General features: G+C 36.8%; 1 protein-coding gene across 1 annotated transcript in view; it reads left to right on the top strand.

Moving 5' to 3' along the window:
- Nucleotides 1-20,924, top strand: part of Shoc2 (SHOC2 leucine rich repeat scaffold protein) — a 68,348-nt gene that overhangs the window by 30,202 nt on the left and 17,222 nt on the right. The window contains exon 3 of the mRNA XM_051199626.1: nt 11,887-12,024. Coding sequence (XP_051055583.1) covers nt 11,887-12,024 — 138 coding nt within the window. The remainder of the gene's footprint in view (nt 1-11,886; nt 12,025-20,924) is intronic.

The raw sequence follows: 20,924 nt of genomic DNA, 5'->3' as shown, positions 1-20,924 counted from the left end.
TAACCAATTGTAACAAATGTATAATCACTTGTTCATGTATAATATAAAATAAACAGAATCAGTGGCCTTTAAAAAACTGAATGAACTTAGTATACTTCAACATTTTCTGATGTGTAAATTTTTCTTTGAATTTTTTAGATGCTAAGTCTTAGGCTTTTTATATATAGTTTAAGTTGAATTTACTCTCAAGTATTCACTTTTTAAGAAACTATTTGGTATTTTATATTTCAGTTTAGTATTCTAATACATTTATTAGACATTGCATTTTTAGTATCTTAGTATCATATTTTCACATTCTGGTGTTAATATTTCAGTGTTACTTTTAGTATTACCTTAAATAGTAAGCCTTAATCCCCCAAAATTTTAAAATTCTTTTAGTTTTGCCAGGAGGAATAGTTCCAGCCATTCTTTATTAAAAATCTTATTTGAGTTTTTTTTTTTTTAAACCAATGCCAGTAAATAATTTTACAGGAAAAAGGAAATCAATAAAGAAAGGCCATAGGTATTACTAAGTAGCTCCTTTGAAAATAAAGAGGCCATAGGTGTGTAGCTCGAATTCTAATTGGTCTTAATAATAAAAACACGGAGTCAGATATAGGGGTAAATGCTGAGAGATCAGAGAAAGCAGAGAAGCCAGCCACTAGTTCTCACCTCTACTGAATCCTCAGACCAGAAGTGCGATCCTGTTTCTATGAATCCTTAGACTGAATGCCATCCTATCTCTAGGAATCCTCAGACTGAATGCAATGAACTCCTGTCTCTTCCTGTCTTACATTCCTCTCTGCCTAGCCATATATATCCCCTTCCTGTCTCCCTAGTGCTGGGATTAAAGGCATGTGTGACTCCCAATTACTGGGATTAAAGGGGTGAGCCACTACTGCCTGGCCTCTATGGCTAACTAGTGGCTAGTTCCGCATTCTGGTCTTCAGGCAAGCTTTGTTTGTTAAAGCACAAACAGAATAGCACCACATTGGTGCTACCAAGGAACTCCTGTTAATTAGAGATCAGTAAGAAATCTTAGAGACTAGGAAGTGATCTGTTCCCAGATTGTTAGGTCTTTTACTAAAACAATAAAACACCTGAAGGATAGAAGCTCTCATTAAAAGAGAAACAGTATTTAAGCCAGGAAGTACTGAGTGTCAATATCTTTGTTGCCTGAAGTGTGGGAGAGACAGCAATCATTATACAGGTAGAGTATGTTACCTGGTCAAAGGGGCGCATAGAGGAACCCATGCGCTAAGTCTGAACTGGTGGGGAGTGAGGGTCTGCATGAGTGTCAGATAGCTGTGTCTCTCTAAGTCTACTGGTACATTTAATTGATTTAATATTTAACCCCCCTTTTATTCTGTGCATTACATGTGGGTGTTTCTTTTGTTCCATATCTTCTTTTTGTCTTGTGAGACTCATTTTTTTTAGTAGTCTTTGCAGTATTGTTGTTTTACAGTTGTGTTATCTCTTGCTTTTGTTTCTTTTTTGTCAGAGGTCATGCTTTCTATATCTGGACGCTTGGTTACATTTTATTTGGGTGTTGGAGCTTTGTTACAACATTGTTGGGTCTAGATTCTGTTGTAGTATTTTAACTAATACTGGATGTATTTGACATAGAGTTCAGTTTGATTCTTTTGTGTTTTCCTTTTAAGCTTTGTTTATAGTGGTGCTAACTGCCTCTTGTTTATATCTAAGTTATCCCCAATATACTTTACTCAGGACTCTTCCTGTTGTATGAGGCGTTTCTAAATGTCAGGAATTCAGACTATTCCCAGCCTTGTGCAACCAGGATTGGGGATTGTTGGGTTGCTTTTTATTGGTTCTTTGCCAGACCATTCTTCAGTTGCTTTCTATATGGTGATTAGGCAAATTCTAGGTGGGGTTTCCTTTCAGGTTGTATGAATGTTAAGGCTGCGCTGTTGTCTCTCACATTGTGCCTTAAAACAATTTGTGGGAACTTCTGTTGTCTTGACTCTATCCCTTTCCTGCTTGTTTTGTAACTTGTAACCTACTCCTGGGCAATAACTTGGCAACCAGAAGACTCAATACACTTTTCCTTGGTCTTGGAGAACATGGTCGTGTTTGCTCTTGTCTACTGCCTAGGATCCATTGTCCTATATACTGGGTTCATTTTCTAGTTCATTATAGCAATTGTGGTCATACTTCTAATAATTGTTTAGATGGTTTGAATGGATTATGTATGATGGTTTAGATGAATTCTCTTATCATCTCATGAGTGTTACAAGTTTGTTTTGCTCCACAGTTAACCTTTCTTGGAGTCATTTAACCTTGCAGAGACTTGGATTTAGCTCTTAGGAGTTTTGCTTGGTTACATCCTTAAAAGCCTATTAGGCATCCTTAGTCTTGTGCCGTTATGTTTCCCTCCTCTGCTGTACAGTCTTTTGGTACTGTTTTCTGGTTCTCTGGCTCGGCAGGGCCGATGTTCTAAAATGGTGCTGTAGTTGGTCGTGTAAAAAGTCTGATCTGCCCATTTTGCTTTCAAACTGTTGTTTCCTTTTCAGGCTCCTCGAAAATCTCCTCTCACACAATTTTTGAATTGGACAGAAGTCTGAGGAGTTTATATACAGCAAATTTTGGGACTCCCATTCTTTGTGGTTTTTCTCTTCTATTCTGAACCTCATCCTCTGGCTTCTCAGACTAATAGAACTCTTGCTTTTGATGAGATTTATTTTCCACAGGCAGATTTATGACTAATGTCATAATAAAATATGTGGATCTCATGTAATTCCTATATTAGTTACCTATTGGGTATCAAAGCATAGCTCTTAAAACAGCAGTCATTTGTTATTTCAGGTTTTTTTGGTTCATTGGTCAGAACTATCTTAGCTGGACTTCTAACTCCAGACTGTTTCTCAGTCAGGTTAGCCAAGGCATTAGGTGGCATCTGAAGGCTCACCTGGGAAAGGCTCCACACTTAGGTTCAAGATGTCATTGTCAGGGTCAGCTGACAAGGGGACCTTGCTTCATCAAGGGACTCAAGCTTTGAGAAATCAATAGAGGACAGCAGGGTGGAAGTCACAGTCTTTTGAAATGTAGTCACAGATGTCACATGTCCTCATTTTTAACATACTTTGCAAGTTGCTTGGTTCAGTCCACTCAAAAGTAGTTTATAAATTAATTAAATATTAAGTAAATTAAATATTATAACAGTTACCGTACTGGCTATACTATAGGAAGGCTTCGTCTTAGTGTTCTCTGCTTTTAGGGTTGGGTTCTCTCTGTTCTTTCTGGTGTTCTCTCTCTCCTCCCAGCAGTGCTTATAGTACTGTGCTGCTACTGTCTAGTTTGAGTGACTTACCCTAGGCTCTTAGTTTTCCTGAATGAGAAGGAACACTTCTAGAACAATTTTCTGATTAACTGTAATTAAAATCCTTAATTTGTACTTCATTATCTGGTCAGAATAGTTCATATTCCTTAGTTGGATATTTAATAGGTGCCAGTTTTTATTTGTTTTTGTTTTTGTTTTTTTACACTCCCATGCCTTAAATTCTAACATGTATGTGATTCTTTTATTTTTCATCTTTGTGCCCTCATCACTTATATTTCCTATTTTGTTTAGCCTTGTTTTATTTTTTGCTTACAGCAATTATATCCTATTCTTTTGATTCCTGGTTCCATGCTTTCTGTAGTGTAAGTTCAGACTATGGAGATTTGTTTTCTTTTCTGATGACTTTTCAGTTAAGTGCATACATTTAAAAAATCAAGTTAGTGAAGTCATAACATTAAAGATCACTAACCAGCTGCGTGTGTGGCACATGCATGCAATCCCAGCACTTAGGAGGAGATCCTGGGCTTAAGGGTTTGAGGCCCACCTGGGCTGCACAGAAAATTCCTATCTCAAAAATAAACAAACCTGAAGGAATTTTTACCATGAATGACCTTGAAGACCCAGAAGAATGACTCTTAATGCTGTAACTTTAGGTAGGCAATAAAGGGCTGATTTGGAGCACAGATCCTCTTTAGCTCACCTCAGTCACTTATATATAGCCTTAACTAACTTCCAGTTTCATGAAAACACCCATTGGTATTTCAGGCTGCTCACTGTCAAGTATGCTGCTCAGAGAGAGAATACGTCGTCTTTTGTCTGGATTAACGCCAGGTAGTGATAACCTATCTCAGTTAGAGTTTAGAAGTTGGTGCGATTGTACAATAGTCACTGAGCTTGTCACCTGAATGGTCATGGTCATATGTTGTGTGTGTGTGTGTGTGTGTGTGTGTGTGTGTGTGTGTGTGTGTGTGTGTGTGTGTGTGTGATATTTAATCAGAGAGTATTCATAAAAATGGGAAGCCCAGGTATGTACCAGACAATTTTCAGTAATTCATTATTAAACCCTTCAATCACTGAAGCTCCCACAGGGAGGAGTAGGATTTCTCTCCCCTCGTTCTGCTTTTCTGCTTGATGAAGATGAGTTTACATCCCAGTTCGCTGGTTATCACCTTTAGGAAGAGATACGTCTAGCATATTTTATTGTCTGATTATAGAATAGTGTCATGCTCAGAGAGTATACATGACATTTTGTAATTTTTCTCTAGTGACAAGGCAAAAATATTTTTAAAAAGTTGAATCAATTATTTTATACTATAGAGAACTTAAGTAAAATAAAATACTTTTCCACTAAGTATGTTGAAGGTTATATACATTTATGCAGCCTTTACAAACCAAACCTCCTAGTTGTTTTTCTGTCATGGTTTAGATTGCATGTTCAAAGCAAAGACTAGAGGTCATGCTTTTATTTATCTTTCTATTGAATAATATTTACAGAAGATTGCACCTGCCATTAGCATACAGTGGAGTGAATGTTTGCAAACCTTGTTTGTAATCAGCATTTTAGTTAAACAGAACACCAGGGCTGACCATTGACGCCTGCCACTATCATTACTTCTAGCCGCTGTGCCCATTAAAGTAACAGCATTTGGACTTGTACAAAAAATACATTAATTTTACTTGGTTGTATACTAATGAAGTCATACCGTATATATGTTTTTTGTGTGTTTGACCTCTTCTCTGTGGCATTATTTTCCTATGTTGTATAAAGTTAGAACATGCATATTTGCATTCCTACTTGACTGATAGTATGAAAATACCAGCATTTAATTCTTTTGTTTTCAGTGTTTTTTAAATAGCAGTTAATACAAGTAATACTGTTGTATGTTAATACTGATTTTGGTAGACTTATGTACTTGCTTCTGTTAAACTTAGCAATTCACAGTGGAGTGCTGAGCTTGTGATTTTTTTTCCCCCCAGTTCTTTTATTTGTACCAGTTCATGTTATTTCTTCTTGTGATATCTAGGTAGTTTTTGCTCATTATGTATATTTGAGCCTTTTACATTGCACTCAGCTAGACTTGCTTTTCTCTTTACCCATAATGGTGTGTACGTTACATGTGTGTCCTACTGTGCACTTTTGATTTGATCACAATGTTGTACTTTTTATAGTTTTTTTTTTGTGTGTGTAGATCATAATTTGCCACTTACCTCCCCCCAATAAAACTGCTTTATTAGCCTGTGAGATCCTTTTTTCAAAATGTAACTTCTATACACATCAGAATGTCTAAAATCAAAACCGCTGATAATCTCTAATTCAGGTGAGGATTTTTACCCATTACTAATAGGAATGCAAAATGGTTCAACCATTTTAGATGACAGTTGTCCCTGTCTTACAAAGTTAAATGATATCACAATAGTGTATTTAGCCATGCCTGCTTCTACGTATATACCAAAATGGCTTAAAATTTATGCTTATATAACAACTTAAAGGTTTTAATAGCACCTTTGGTATTGCTAAAAATAGGAAGCAGCTGAAATGCCCTTTGCTAGGGGAATGAGTAGAGTGACCATTCATTCATAGTGGGGTACTGTCCAGTGACAGGATGGACTATTAAGGTACAGAAACATGAGGGAGCTTTGATGTAAGTGAAAGCCAGTCTGCTCATCCTGTCTGTCATCCCCATTGTTGGGACTCATGGGGGAAATGGCTGTTGGAAAAGGACAGGGTTGCTGTTTTATTTACAGAGTGCCTTCTACAACAAAGAATAATCTAGTCTAAAAGTCATAGTGCTGAATTTGAGAAAGATTGCCGAGTTATAACTAGCCTATATTGAATCACAGCTGCTCCAAAGTTAGCCATATTCCTTGATTCTGACTTGCTGCATTTAGTTTCCTGATCCCTTTTAGTTTGTTGTGTACCTTCCTTTATGTCAGTGGAAGTTTATTTTAATTAGTGCTGAAACAATTTTAGGCATTTACTATTAAACAAGGGATGACAAGCCAAGAGTGGTGGTTTATGCCTATAATCCCAGTGCTTGGGAGACCGAGGCAGGGCATGGAGGGTTTGAGGCTTGTGTGGACTACATAAAGAGACCTTGTGTCCAAGGGGCCGGGGCCGGAGGATGAAATGACAGAAGTTTTGTTCTGATGTGAAGAGTTAGGTGCCAAAATTAATTTTTCTTTCAGTTCAGGTGACGCTTCGCAGTGAGGATTGTAAAGGTGTGGGAAAGAACGCAGGTGTGTGTTGCTGTTGTCCTCAGGGAGGAGCATGAGGATTGGAAGGGAAGGAGCAGGGAGAACAGGGTTTCCAGCTGCTGGCATCTGCTGTGTGGAGGGGATCAGGGAAGAGGCATAGTAGTTGAGAAGGGACAGAATGATGTTCAGGTCGAGAACCACTCACCACATGTCAGAATGAATGATATTGTGATTATTGCTGAATGAAGGTACAGAAAAGCTCTTAAAATATTAAAAATAGACCAATTCATTTACTATTGTGTAATATTTTCCTAAAGCTCTGATAATTTTCTTTGTTCTGAGTATGCTTTGTCTGAAGTTACTCTAGGTAATTCCATTTTTCTGTGGATTAATGTTAGCCTTTTTTTTTTTTTAATGCTGGGATTGAGGAGCTATTATTGCTTGCTGTAGAGTTTTAGTACATTTAGATTAATACTAGTGTATTTCCAGTGAGTACACTCTGGATGCCTTATGATAAATGCTTCCCATTTCTTCTGTGTTTTGCTTTAAAAACTTTTCCATTTCTCATAATCTTCCAGCTATTAATGCTTTGACTAAACAGTTACTTATTAAATCTATTATGAGCAAGACTATGTTGATGATTCCCTGCCTTGCCTGTGTTTACTATGTTTCACTCCACTGTTGTCTTTGAATGGTTTCTGAAGAAAAATCTAATGTATATCTTACTTTTGTTCTCCTTTGTGTAGATTGTTTTTTCCTTTTCTTTCAAGACATTTTTTTGTAATACTTTAAAACACTGACATATTTCTTGTTTTTAAAGTTTGCTATATAACAGATTCATTTGGTGCTGCAAAAACATTAAGATGCAAATACATGGCTGCAAAGGAAACAAGCAAACTAGGATACATAGGAACTACTTTTTGGGGTGTTGGGATCCAAATAATTCCCACCATGTTAGAACAATAAAGTTCATTTGCTATAGTTGCATTATCATATTTCCTTAAAGCAGGGGCTGCTCAGAATCTGAGTTATTACAAGAAAGGTTCATGCATAATTCTGTACATTCGGAAACAATCATATTCTGGTTATGTACATTTCTCATGCAAAGAAACCTCAGTTTTCTTATACCTGTTTAAGTCAAATGAACTAAAATTGACTATTTATTTTACCAAGCTGTTAATAACTAGAAAGGTATAGAAATCACATAGCTAAGTTGTACTTCTACCTTTAGTACAGCTACTACTCAATCTATTTCTTTTATGTATTAGAACTAGTGTGTGTTGACAGAATGAGAATTTCATTACTGCAGCAAATGACAGACCATGTTGAGAGAGGGAGGGCGAGAGAGTTCCTAATGTCACATAACCTTTGACATCCTATAATGTAGCCTTCACAATTTTGTGTGTTAATACAGGTGTGTAAAGGGAACACTCAATGGTCTTTAAATAAAGACTCATCTGCAGTCTGCCCAGTGCACCAAACACACAGAACATTTTCGAGTGCAGACTTAGCGATTTGGCTTATATTTTCTGTTGCTTTAATGCTCAGGTGAAATAAATATTTTTTCTGCTGTCTTTTCTCTTAGGACTTCATAGAGAGAGGAAGGGAGGGAGGAAGGGAGGGAGGGAGGGGGAGGGGGCAGGGGGGCCCCTTCAGGGGAGATTCCATTCTTGCAAGTCTCTTCAGTTACCTCTCCTGCATCCGCAGCAGTTTTAGCAGCAGTTACCTTTGAACTGTTACTTCTAAACTCCAGCTGTTACTTCTGGTAAACTAAATCTCTGAGTTCACATTTCTCTGTGGTTTTTAGATCATGAGTTTGCCCTTTGTCCTTAAGTTTCTGAAGAATGTGACAGGAGTTGTCAGTCCACTGCCTTTTCATTAGTATTGTGAGGACAGGAGGCCAGAGCTAAATTCATATGTAAATTTTTTTGTCCCCCTTATTAGGATTTTTAGCATTAAAAGTATTTTTAATTTGTTTCAAATAGTTAACATCAGTCAGCAGATTATTTTTCTTTCTTAGAACGGTTGATGCAGTGAATTACAGTTGGTTAATTTTTCAAGCACAGAACCAGCATTGTGTATCTGGAATTGATGAATTCTTACCTTTAGTGCCTACATCTCTCATATATATTGTTATATAAAAAGGGATTGGTCTATGGGTTATTCTTTTTGTACTGTCTTTGACTTTTTGATATCAAGGTAATGCTAACCTAATAAAATGAATTTGGAAATATTTCCCTTTTGTGACAGACTACATGAGTGTTAGTTAATTCTTGTCTAAGCATTTGATATTAGACTCCAGAGAAACCACTGGTGCCTGTAATTTTTGAAGAGAAAGGTTTTCATTTATCTAATGGTTTAGAGGAGTATCATTGAAGATTCCTATTTGTTTTGGTGGTTGTGTGTGTATTTTTTTTTAAAGGAATTGTTTAACATAGCCTAAGTTTTTGAATTTATGATTCATGATTATAAAGTTGCTAATAGTATTTATTTTAAAGACAGTAAGTCAGGCTTAATCCCAGCAGTTGGGAGGCAAGGGCAGGAGGATTGCCACAAGTTTACTAGCCTGATGTACATAGTGAACTCTGGACTAGCTGGATGTACACGGTAAGAACTTGTCCCTCCATCGAAGACAACCACCACACAAAAAAACCGTAAGAACTGGGTTGAGTATGGAGGTACATTCTAATAATCCCACCACTTTGGAGGCTGAAATCCTAGAATCATAAGTATAAGGCCAGCTTGGATGGGCTACAGGGAAAGTCTTGTCTCAAAACCAAAAATGAAAAAGAAGATTGTAAAATGTACTCACTTATTTCATTGCTGATATTTGTAATGTGTGTCTTCTCTTGCTCTTTTTTATCTTCAAGCTTTGCAAGTATTATCAAATATTGTTTTTTTTCCTGAACAACCAGCATTTACATACGCTGACTTGTCTTTATTCTGTTTTTAATATTATTATGTATATATTTTATTGATTGATGTATACACATTTTTATTATACTTGACTAGGTACCCTCTAACCCGAAGATGAAGACTGCCTTGAGACTCTTCCTCTCAGCCAATGTAAAAATAAATCTCAGCATTGGCTTTTTAGGTTGACCATGTTTGTTTGTTTGTTTGTTTGTTTTGTCACAATGTAGATATAACATCGAATTTATTTTAAGGATTTTGGTATCAAATGTGTTCATATTGTCCAGCTATCATTATCCAACTATAGAACTTTTTCATAATCTGAAAACAACATTGTATGCCAATTAAACTGCTACTCCCCATCCTCTTCAGAACCCAATAACCACTGTACTTTCTGTCTATAAATACTGTTCTAAGTACCTTATATAAATAGGATCATAGGGCTGGAGGGATAGCTTAGCCGTTAAAGGCTAGGCTCACAACCAAAAATATAAATAGGATCATATAATTTATTACCCTTTTGTGCCTGGCTTATTTCACTTAGCATATTTTTCAATGTTATCCAGTTTTAGCATGTATCAGAATTTTGTTTCTTTATAAAGCTATGAAATATTTATTGTTAATACATACAATATTTTGTTTCTTCACTGACTTCTGGACATTTGAGCACTTACTTTTTGGCTATGATGAATAATGCTTCCATGAATACTGTTCTACAGGTAACTGTATACTATTGAGTTAGTCCCTGCTTTCAGTTTTCTGGGTTTTTAAAGATAATTCCAGAATTCACAGAGATAAAATTATGTAGTAACTGTAATTTTTTTTCGAGACAAGGTTTCTCTGTGTAGCTTTGGGGCCTGTCCTGGCTCTGTAGAATAAGCTGGCGTCAAGCTCACAGAGATTCAACTGCCTCTGCCTCCCAAATGCTGGGATTAAAGGCATGTGTGCCACCATTGCCCATTGGTAACTGTATTTACACACACACACACACACACACACACATTATATATATTCATAGTTTTTTTGTTTTTGTTTTTTTTAAGGAGCTACTTTCCTGATTGCCACAGAAATTTTATCAATTTCTATTCTAATCAGATGAATCCAAAGCTCTAATTTTTGTATATGTTCACTAGCACTTTCTATTTTCCAATAATAACTATCCTAATGGATAAAGTGATACTTGTATTGTTTTTACTCATGTGAGATTTAGACATGTCAACTACTTTTGCCAGTGCTTATTTGTATGTTTGTCACTTAAAAACCCGAACAACTCCCTTGCATCTTTATTTTTGAATCCCATTTCTGTATAGTACAGATGGGTTGCTATCTTTTAACTTGGAATCTTTCTGTCTTAGTCTCCTGCATTCGCGATTATAGGTTGTGACACTGCTCAGCCTGAGCAAATTTTAAAATGGGCTTTCTTGGGGACTGAGGAGGGTGTGCTTTATAGTGGGTCTTTAGTCTAAATATTTCTGTATTCCTTATCAAATCCTTGTTTTCTATCACTTGGTTTCTTTTCACTCTCTTAATAGCATCTTTTGATAAAATAAAACTTTTATGTTTTGTTGCCTTTGTCTGTAAACATATAAATTAGCAGTCTGTTCCATACTTTTTTTTTTTTTCAGTTTTATAGTTTGTTTTACCTTTTTCAGTATCTCCAAACCTCATGCCTTTAATCCCAGTACTCAGGAAATAGAGGCAGGTGGATCTGTGAGTTTGGGCCTGCCTGTTCTGCAGAGAGTTCCAGGAAAGCCAGGGCTACTCAGAGAAACCCTGTCTCAAAGGCATGCACGAAAGCATGCACACACACAGACACACCATGTTCAGGCCAGCAGATCTATGACAAATATCTTAATGTTTAGACTAAGAGAAATCTGAATTGTCCGTGTACCTCCTTCTAACCCAGATTGGTTAGAGGAAATATACCTCATTTTCTATTAAATTGATAAGGATTTTCATTTAAAATATTAATTTAGACATTTACATAGCACTGGAACTTACATTTTGAAAACATACATATATTGAGGTAGAAAATGTCTCTAATATCATGTACTGAATTTGGTTAATAAAACTAGTCAATTTTTAAAAGTCTTAGAATATATTCGCATTTGTGGTCAAAATGCCTGTTCAGAGGGAATATACAACACATGATTAGAAGGGAGAGTGGTTTGAATGTAGCTCAATGACGTAGTGCATGCTTAGTATGAGTAAGGCCTTGTGTTCAGCCCCCAGGACCAAAAGACAGTATCAAGAATACAAGCATAGAATGACAGCATTAGTTTATAAGCACCATTTAATTTCATTGTCTGCCAGCTTTTGAAGTAACAGTTTGAGATTCTGTGCTTGAGCTGAAATTTCTTTCCACAAAATGAAAGTCTTCAGTAGATAATTTACCATTTTGAAGTAGAAGTGGACTTAGGAATTGTTAAGTGAACTCCTATGCTTAAAAGTATAACTTGATACATTCTTTAATGCTTATTATTATGTTGATCAATTTACAGGTGAATTATGTAACCTCATTACCCTGGATGTAGCTCACAATCAACTTGAACACCTTCCAAAGGAGATTGGAAACTGCACACAGATAACCAACCTTGACTTGCAGCACAATGAACTCCTAGACCTCCCAGATACAATAGGTATGAGGGGAGAAGCAAGATTCCGATGTCTGTAGCTACATGACTATGGGAAGGACTATTTTAATCTATTTTCCTAATACAAATTCAAAATTATCAAAGTAGTAGTAAAACTTTTAGAATAGTATTTTAAATCATTTCTCCATTTCTTGATAAAGAGATAATTAGCTCTTAGGAAATGAATCCATTTGGGATTGTAAAGAAAATAAAACATTGAGTTAGTGTATACTTCCTGCAGAGTGGAGGGATTTCTGCTCCATTTATTTGAGAGTGTCATATGCTGTTATATCAGTGTAATCTCTTCTTAGTTAAAGTACCACATTGTGAAATAAAGTCATTGTTGCATAGTTTTTAAAACATAATAATATAACTTAACAGTTGTTCATTTGTAATCCTGAATTGGTAAGAGATGTTTTGAAGATAGTTAAAATATATTTGAGGATTTTATCAAAGTACAAACTATGATAATATTCTATACTTGTGTAGTCTTTTTTCAATTGCCTAGAAATATATACAAGCCAAAAGATTATTTTTTGTAAATTTCATCTGTATTTGATTTATATAATTTGAATAATTATTTCAGAGGTGATGTTAATAAAACAGTTTAGATTTATGATGATTTTCAGTAATTTTGTTTGCTTTTGTCAGCTACCTACAAGAGCCATTTTAATAGTATGTTCAGTGCATGAGGGTTTTTTAGTTTTTTTTTTTGTTGTTGTTGTTTTTTTTTTTTTTTTTGGCCTCTTATTAGAGGATGAGCTCATAACTGGCTTACTTTGTTCAAGGAACATGCCTGAAGGGTTCTACCTCTGCAGGGCTCTTGCCAGAAATATAACTTAGACCTTCTGGTGCATCTTCTGTTTCAAAAAGCTCTTGGGGCAAAATCCTTCCCAGTATCTGGTTATGTCTGGGTTCTGAGTTTGTTTCCAGACTGCTAATATTAACCTCTGTTTTGTTAAGTCTTTGATTGTGGAAGATGTTTTCAATTTGGGTTTTTTGTTTTTTTTTTTTTTTTTTTTTTTTTTTTTTTTTTAATAAATAGAGGCGGTTGTTACCAAACTTTAGGTGGAGAAGTATCTTTTTATGTAATGATATTTATCCATTCGTTTGTTTTTTATTTTGCACCTTGACCATGGTTTTCTGCCAGTGGGGGTATCTTAAGTAATATAAGACAACAATTTATAGAAAAACAAGCTGAGACTTAGATATCATAGTTGCCATTCAACTTATAGTTCTTGGCCCATGGATCTTATGCTGGCAACAAATTAAGTAGTTTAATTTTAAACTGGAAAGGCAAACTTGTCTGCATCATATAACAAGTTAAAGGAGTGTCCTGTTAAAGTTAAAATATAAAAAGAACAGATGGATAATTCAGGATTTAAAAACCATGGGAATTACTTTCTACCTTTTTTTTTTTTTTTTTTTTTTTTTTAAGTAATTGAAATGGCTGGGATGGACAAGAAGTGATTTCAGATGATTATGTTCAGACTGAACTAAAAAGAAGCAAAAACACAATTCTTAGAAATGTCTCTAAGGACCTGGGGAGATGACCTGGTGGCGAAGGTGCTCTTCAGTCATGATCTGTGTTCAGATTCTGAGAACCCGCATAATAAGCTGGACACAGTGGTGAACCCCTGCAGTCCCAGTGCTGGGGAAATGGAATAATGGGGATCCCAGGACCTCACAGGCAGCCAGTCTAGCCAACTAATGAGCTTCAGGTTCATTGAGAGACTTCCAGAAATGACACGGAGACTAACAAAGACATCGGACATTGCACGCTGGCCTCCAAAGACCCAAGCACTGGTATATTCTCCTAACACACACATGTATACAAATGAAAAGATGTATTTACCAAATTAAATTAGTTGGAAAATGCTGTATAATAAACATATAGACCAAAATATAATGACTATAAGCTAAAGTCAAAGAAATACCCTGGAACCAAAACCAGAAAGGTGTAATATACAATAAGTGAAGTTTGAAGCAACGAAAGAGAGAAGTTCTGGCAAGAGTTAGTACTGCAGAAGAAACTAATAAAACACAGTTTCATATTTTCATGAGCTTGATTAAAACTCAGATAAGCCTCTGCCCCCCAGCATAGGGTTCTGAACGTGGGTCTTCATCCCTGTCTCCTCACGTCCCAGAGGGTTTTTTCTTGGGAATTAGTGAGACCTGTTGACAGATCTAAAAAGAGATTGGTTATTTCATGAGTGAAATATTAAGAAAACATAAAGAGAAGATAATAAGGACAATAAGACTGGAATTGTTTGCCAAAGTGAGATAATGAAAAAGGCATATTCTGGTAGAATGGTAAAAATTAGATTCACTTATTTGTAACAAATATTTTCATACTTTTTTTGGGGGGGTCTAGTAATATTGGTCACATATAGTAAGTTGGGAATGCTCCTCTTCATTATTTGGAAGTTTATATGAAAGTTGCATAGTTAGGGACTGGAACGATGGCTCAGCGGAAAAGAGAATTGGTTGTTCTTCTAGAAGACCCCAGTTTGATTCTCAACATCCACATGGCAGCTCATGACCATCTGTAACTCCAGGTGATCCAGTGCCTTTTTCTGGCTCCTGGAATTTAAGTGGTGCATAGATATGCATGTAGACAAAACACATAAACATACTAAACTATAAGAAAAAAGTGGCATTAATATTTAGTAAATTCATCAGTTCATTTTCCTTATTAGCAATCCCGTATTAACAAATGTTTTAAAAACAGGTTTAGTTTCTTTATAGAACTTTCATTCGGCTATCAGCGCAGTTGAAGCAGTGGGTTTGTTCTTACCCGAAGCCTGCACTTTTGGGGGATCTTGTCCCCTTCAAATCTCTTGTCTGTTAAACAGGGTCAGAACAGTTGAGGATTAGCTGTTATCTAATTCTCATTGTTTGAATTTTCCGTTCATCAGCTGTCTAAGTTGATGTAGTTGCCTTAGTCAATTTTTGATTAGCTAAAGCCTGTATGTCCTCCATTGCTGTTCCATGCTTAACAGTTTGGCCAGGCACACGTGTGGGCAGTAGACTCCGCTCACTCCCTTGAGGACCTAAGGAATCAGGATGCATTGCTGCCCTTGGTTCAGCCCTTCTGGGTTTTACATATGTTTTTGTGCTTTATAAATGACAGCCTTTTTTTTTTTTTTAAAGCTCAACCATACAAAGGATGATGTCTTTATTTCTGAAGTGTAGAAACTAAGTTTTATTAGTGGTGATGTTTTACAGTGACATTTCTGTAGTATACTACTGGGCCAGCCCAACAGAAGGGTTAATTTTTTACCTTAGTATCTGATTTTTAAAATTACGTAGTGACATGTTTAGTTTCTATTATTGGATGTTCCTACATTGAAATAAATGTCTTCAGTTTGCTTCATTTTGAATGATTGATTGAATAGTAAAGGGGGAGTAACTGCTTCCTTTCAATGTGTTAACTTTTTTCTCCTGTGGGGTTGTTATGTTAAAAATAACCTTACTAAAAAAAAACAAAACAAAACAAAACAAAAAAAAAATCTTCCATGAAATCCAGAATTTTGCTTAGTCTTAGAAAGAAAAAAAAATGCAGCTTTACTGCAAATAAGACAAGAAGACCAAATGTAGCTTACTCTAGGTTGTAAAGTTGTGTGCAGATCATCTCATGCTGCTGAGTCATTGGGTTTCTTAGGCTGCTAGATTATTTCTTGAGCAAGTTCTAGCCTAAGGGCCTCTGCTGAGGGATCTCTTCTTACTCACTCCAGTGATGAAATAGATATAGGGCATGGTCATTGGTCCACAGTTTTTTTTTTCTCTTATGGAGTCTTAGTGTTGTTTAGTGTTTTGTGCATTTGTCTGTGTCCTTGTTTTGTTGAGGCATAATAAGCAAATGTTACAGCCAGCGCATTGCAGTGTACTACACACAGAGAGCACAGACTGTGGAACATAGGAATCTTCTGTGGAGTAGGACTAGGGTCCTTTCTTTGCACTCACTTCCTCTGAGAAAGGTCACTGCCTCATAGAACCTTCTTTCTCCTAGTTTTCTTAATTTTACATGTCTCTCTCTTTTTTTTTATAAAGGTAATTCTGTGTTTTAATTAGTTTGTTTGTTATATGGTGCTGGGGATTTGAACCCCTGGGCCCTGTACATGGTAATCAAGCTAAGTCCCATGGATATTTTTATAGATATGATGACATTCATTTTTTTTTTTTTATATATATTATGTGTATGTGTTTTTCCTGATAACAACAGAGGTCAGAAGAGAGGATCAGGTCCCCTGGGACTGGAGTTAGAAAAGGTTGTGAGATGCTATATGGGAGCTGGGAATCGAACCTGGGTCCTCTGAAGACAGTCAATACAAGACAGTCAATGCTCTTAACCCCTGAGCTGTCTGTCTAGCCCGTGACTTCATTATTAATCCCTTATAATTAAGATGATATTGCAGACTTCATGTCTCACATGTTCTACGTGATCAGATCATGACTATGTATTAGAAAGCAATGAGAATGAAAACATTCATAGTAACAATTTAAAAATTAGTTTCATTTATAGAATAAATGTATTAGTTGCCAGGAGATAAAATAGTTCTTATTTTGGGTGAAGGCAAAGTTAACAAGTAGTATTTACTGGGATTTTTACATTATAGTCATTTCTCATGTGTTAGTTATTAAATAATACATTTTTGTCTTTCTATCCCAGTATGTTGATGTTTTGGTTGTGTAGCTGAAGGTTAAAATTTGATGAGAAGCTTGACCATTTGGATTGTGATCTGTTACATTGGTAAATTTTATGTATTTTTTTTTTCTTTTACATATTTAGGAATGCTGAGAATTGAAACCAGGGCTCCACATATGCTAGGCAGGCACCCTATCGTTATTAGCTCTCAACTGACATTTGAGATTCTTTTTCATTTTTATTGGAGAAGAGCAACTCATGAGGAACAGTTAGTGTCCAGCTTGATCTAATTGAACTGTGGTTCCCTTGATACTTTTTAGATATATGTATATATCTGTTATTTTTTTATCGTTGCCCATTTTTGAAAGTGTGACTACAATAAGTAAACGAGCCACTGTTCTGCCCTGGAGCAATACCTCTGAAATCATGTATCTCCTGACATTTCCAAAAGCCACGCCCACCTTAAGTAGCCAAGTTGTTTCCACCCTGTTGTGAAGCCATTCCTTCCTGTCAGTAATTGCTACCATTTAGTCTCACAGGCACAGGGAATGGCCGGCATTGATGGCACTAAGTCAGTCTTCAGCTAGTCTTGCTGAATGATTCAAACTACACTTGACTGCATACAACCGCCTTTCCTTCAAGGGTTCTCTGTGAACAAAAGGAAAACCTTAAGTCTTACAACAGTGTAATTTTGTTCATAAGATGAACGTGCTTTTCCATAAGACATTATGGGATTTCTGACAGCCATTATAAAACCAAGGGGAAAGGGTCTAATGTAGGATAATCATCTAAGTTTTTATTTCTTCTTGAAACTAGAAAAAGAGAGAAGGATGCAACAAAACCTTGCATTCAAGGTTGAAGCACAGGCCAGTTTACAGATGTCTTTTTGTTGCACCAGGCTCAGTAGACATATCAGAGAGATTATGGTTGTAGAAACAAAAGTTATGCTGGGTGTGGTGGTGCACGCTTTTAATCCCAGCACCTGGGGAGGCAAGAGGCAGGGGGAATCTGTGAGTTTGAGGCCAGACTGGTTTACAGAGCTAGTTCCAGGATAGCCAAGGCTATTTACATGAAGAAACCCTGTCTGGAAAAAAACAAAAACAACCAACCAGGTAAACAAACAACCCCCCAGGCTGTAAGTGAACATTCAGCACAGCATTGTCTATAACAGATATGTTAGTGTTTTTGAAGTAGTTGTATTCCTATTGTTTTTGACATTTAGGATTTTTACAGTCCCTTTTTAGCTTTTTTTTCTTTCGATTTGGTTAAAAAGTTCACCTTTGACATTATTTCATCTTTAGAATGGGTATTCTTCCCACTGACTTTCTTTCTTCTTAGTAAAAAGATTAAGACTGAAATAGTCTTACTAAACTAATGCACTGAGTTAACCTAAATATGCTTTATATTTGCCAAAATTGAAAGTATCTAATTTTAATTCATAGCCATGCAGTGTCATCATGTTTTAAACATTTGACACCATAAGAAAACAAGCTGGTAAAGTGGAGCAATTTATAGTCAAAGTCAAGCACTTAAAAGCTGTCAGTGATTGGCAGTGATCTGTGTCCTGTTGTGGTTTTCTTAGTGGCAGTCTCTCAGCTTTAAGAGGCCATTTCTTGGTTTCACTGTTGCAGTTTAACTTGTAGTTAGAACCCTGCTGAGGAATCACAGTAAACCTTTTGGTGCCACTTGTCATCCCCTTACCACCCCCCCCCCCATATAAATGAGGTTTGGTATTTCCTAATTACTTTTTACAGTCTCCTTTACTTACTGTTTTGAGAGTAATAGGATCTTGGCTAAATTCAGATGATTCTTTGACATTCTTTTAAATAAGTGATAAGGCATATGCAAACATGGATTTCTCATGGGTCTTATTTTTAAAAGTTCAACTTCTAGAGGCACTGCTTTGGTCGTAGTTAATATTGTGCATTAATTTCACAGCAACAGTTTTAGTTTGAAGTGTTTTACTTTTGGAACTCTATTCTAAGACTGAGGTTGGTTTGGTTCTGTTTGCTGGTTTTTGAGGTGCAAATCATTTAGAAATCTATCACTTCAGTAATGTTTGTTGCTACAGAATGAGATTAAGAGACATTTAAAGCATTTTGTTGGTCTCTTGTTCTACTGTAGAGAGTGATTAAATGAGGCGTGTCAGTTGGTGGAACAGACTTATGGGGTCTTGCCATTACTAATCCTTTTCTCTTCTGGTAGACTTCAAAGACTCCCTGGCAGATGTTTCTGTAATAGGAAAGGCATAGTAAGGAGGAGAGAGAGATGCCTCATCTACTTCTAGTTCTTTTTAAAGAACTTTTACAGTCACAACCACTACTTGAGGGGACCCTCCCACCATCGCTGGCTTTATTGTAGCAGGGGCCGTAGGCAAGGAATAAAGTATAAACTTACTTTTTGTCCTTCAAAGAGCGAGTAAGTGAACATGATCTTTGTGGAAATGAAATTAATTTAGCTGTGTGGTCATCACATAACAATTTACAATAACTCATCCTCTGACACGTCATGAAATATTCTGATGTATGTACAAATATATGTATGGAGGTTTTTATTACTGAATTCTTCTAAACATTAGAAACATGGCAGTATTTGAGTCGTGATTAGATTGATACTTGTACTCACATATACAAACTACTTTATAGTTGTTAAATGGAGTGTATCACTCCTTTGCATATCTTCTCTGCCATGGTGTCTTTAAACTGTGAGCTATGTAGCTTCTTCTTCCCCTAAGTTGCTTCATGCCAGGCATTTCTCAGCCATGAAAAATAACTGCTAGTTGCTGCTTAGCTATTGCTTTTCATTGTTGAGATCTTTAGTTTTAAAAAAAAAAATTTATGTGGCTCCTTTTGCTATAGTGATTCTCCCACAAATTAAGTAAATATTTGTAGAATTTATTGAGTAATTTTTATATTATACTACATTAAAGACACACACACACACACACACACAAGTTTTACAAAATGCCTTACTCGCTTGTTTCTAAACAAAAGTTTGTATTGATTCTTTGTGGATTTCAGTTCATGCATCCTGACCCCACTCCTCTGTGTTTCTTCCTGTCTGCCCGTGCAACCTCCCCCTCCCCCACAAAAAAGAAAACTTAAAAACATCTTGTCATGGAAGCTGTAGTGCTGTTCATCTTTATTGCAAGTGTCCGTTGCCGTGAGTTGTTGGTCTGGCTCCAGCCTCTGGCTTCTGCTACACTATTGATACTGGCCCTCACGGGGATCCTCTCGGATGTCCTGTTGCTGCCTTTGGATCTGCAGGACAGCCCCTTCACAAGCCCCAGCACTTCATAGATGGGGGGTGTTGGAGTGGGCCAACTCATTGCTCTGGTTCTGGGCCTGGGTGGTTGCAGGGTTGTTCAGCCCTCCAGCTCTCCCTCATCCTCACCACCATGGCGAGCTGTCCAGCACTACACTGACTAGCTCACCCAGGGCAGCCTGCAGCAAGGTGTGGGGCCAGTTTGACTCTCAGAGCCCTCAGGGGCCAGCTCACCTGTACCCACCCCATCTGGGCCAGCTCTGCTGTGTTGCCTAGGTGTTCCTAGCCATTTTTATCGAATGTCACAGAATAACTGTCTAAAGCTTCAAGCCATGATCTATTTCTTAACCTTCAAGTGTATATCTTTAGTTGACAATGAAAATAAATATCATACTGTATAATATTCAAACATCTTACCTGTACATTTCATTTTTAGCTCTTCATAATTTTTCATTCATTCATTCATTCGTTCATTTGTGTGTGTGTGTGTGTGTGTTTGCGCGTGCGCACATGTGCTCGCATGTACGCTCATGTTGGGTGCGTGCAGAAGAGAGATCAGAGGACAACTTGGAGGAACCTTCTATCGTTGTGGCATCCAAGGGGTTAAGGTCAGGCCCTTGGGCCTGGTGCCAAACTTCTACTTGCTGAGCTGGCTCACTGGCCCTACCCTCCATTTTCACAGTACCCTTCTCATCTTCTCTGTTCATTCCCTTCTGTTGTACCAGGCAGAGGTTTTCCTTTGTAATAGTAACTCTCCCACCTGGTTCATAAGGTCAGTTTTTATCTTTTCTGCTAGGACTTGTCCTCCTCTTTATAAATACTCAAAGCATTTTGTTCAGACCTCTTAGTGACTGTCTTACTCTGAGCATAATAGTCATTTGTGGAAGTTAGTGTGTTGAGAGAGAGTAGACGGTCTGATATTTGACATTTTATATAGCAGCATCTTGTTCAGAAGATGAGAGACCAGAGCCTTATAAACTAGTAGAGTAATATA

This window comes from Phodopus roborovskii, unplaced genomic scaffold (assembly GCF_943737965.1).
Source record: "Phodopus roborovskii unplaced genomic scaffold, PHOROB, whole genome shotgun sequence".
NCBI lineage: Eukaryota > Metazoa > Chordata > Mammalia > Rodentia > Cricetidae > Phodopus > Phodopus roborovskii.
The sequence above is the reverse complement of the archived record's forward strand: the minus strand, read 5'-3'. Positions and strand labels throughout refer to the sequence as shown.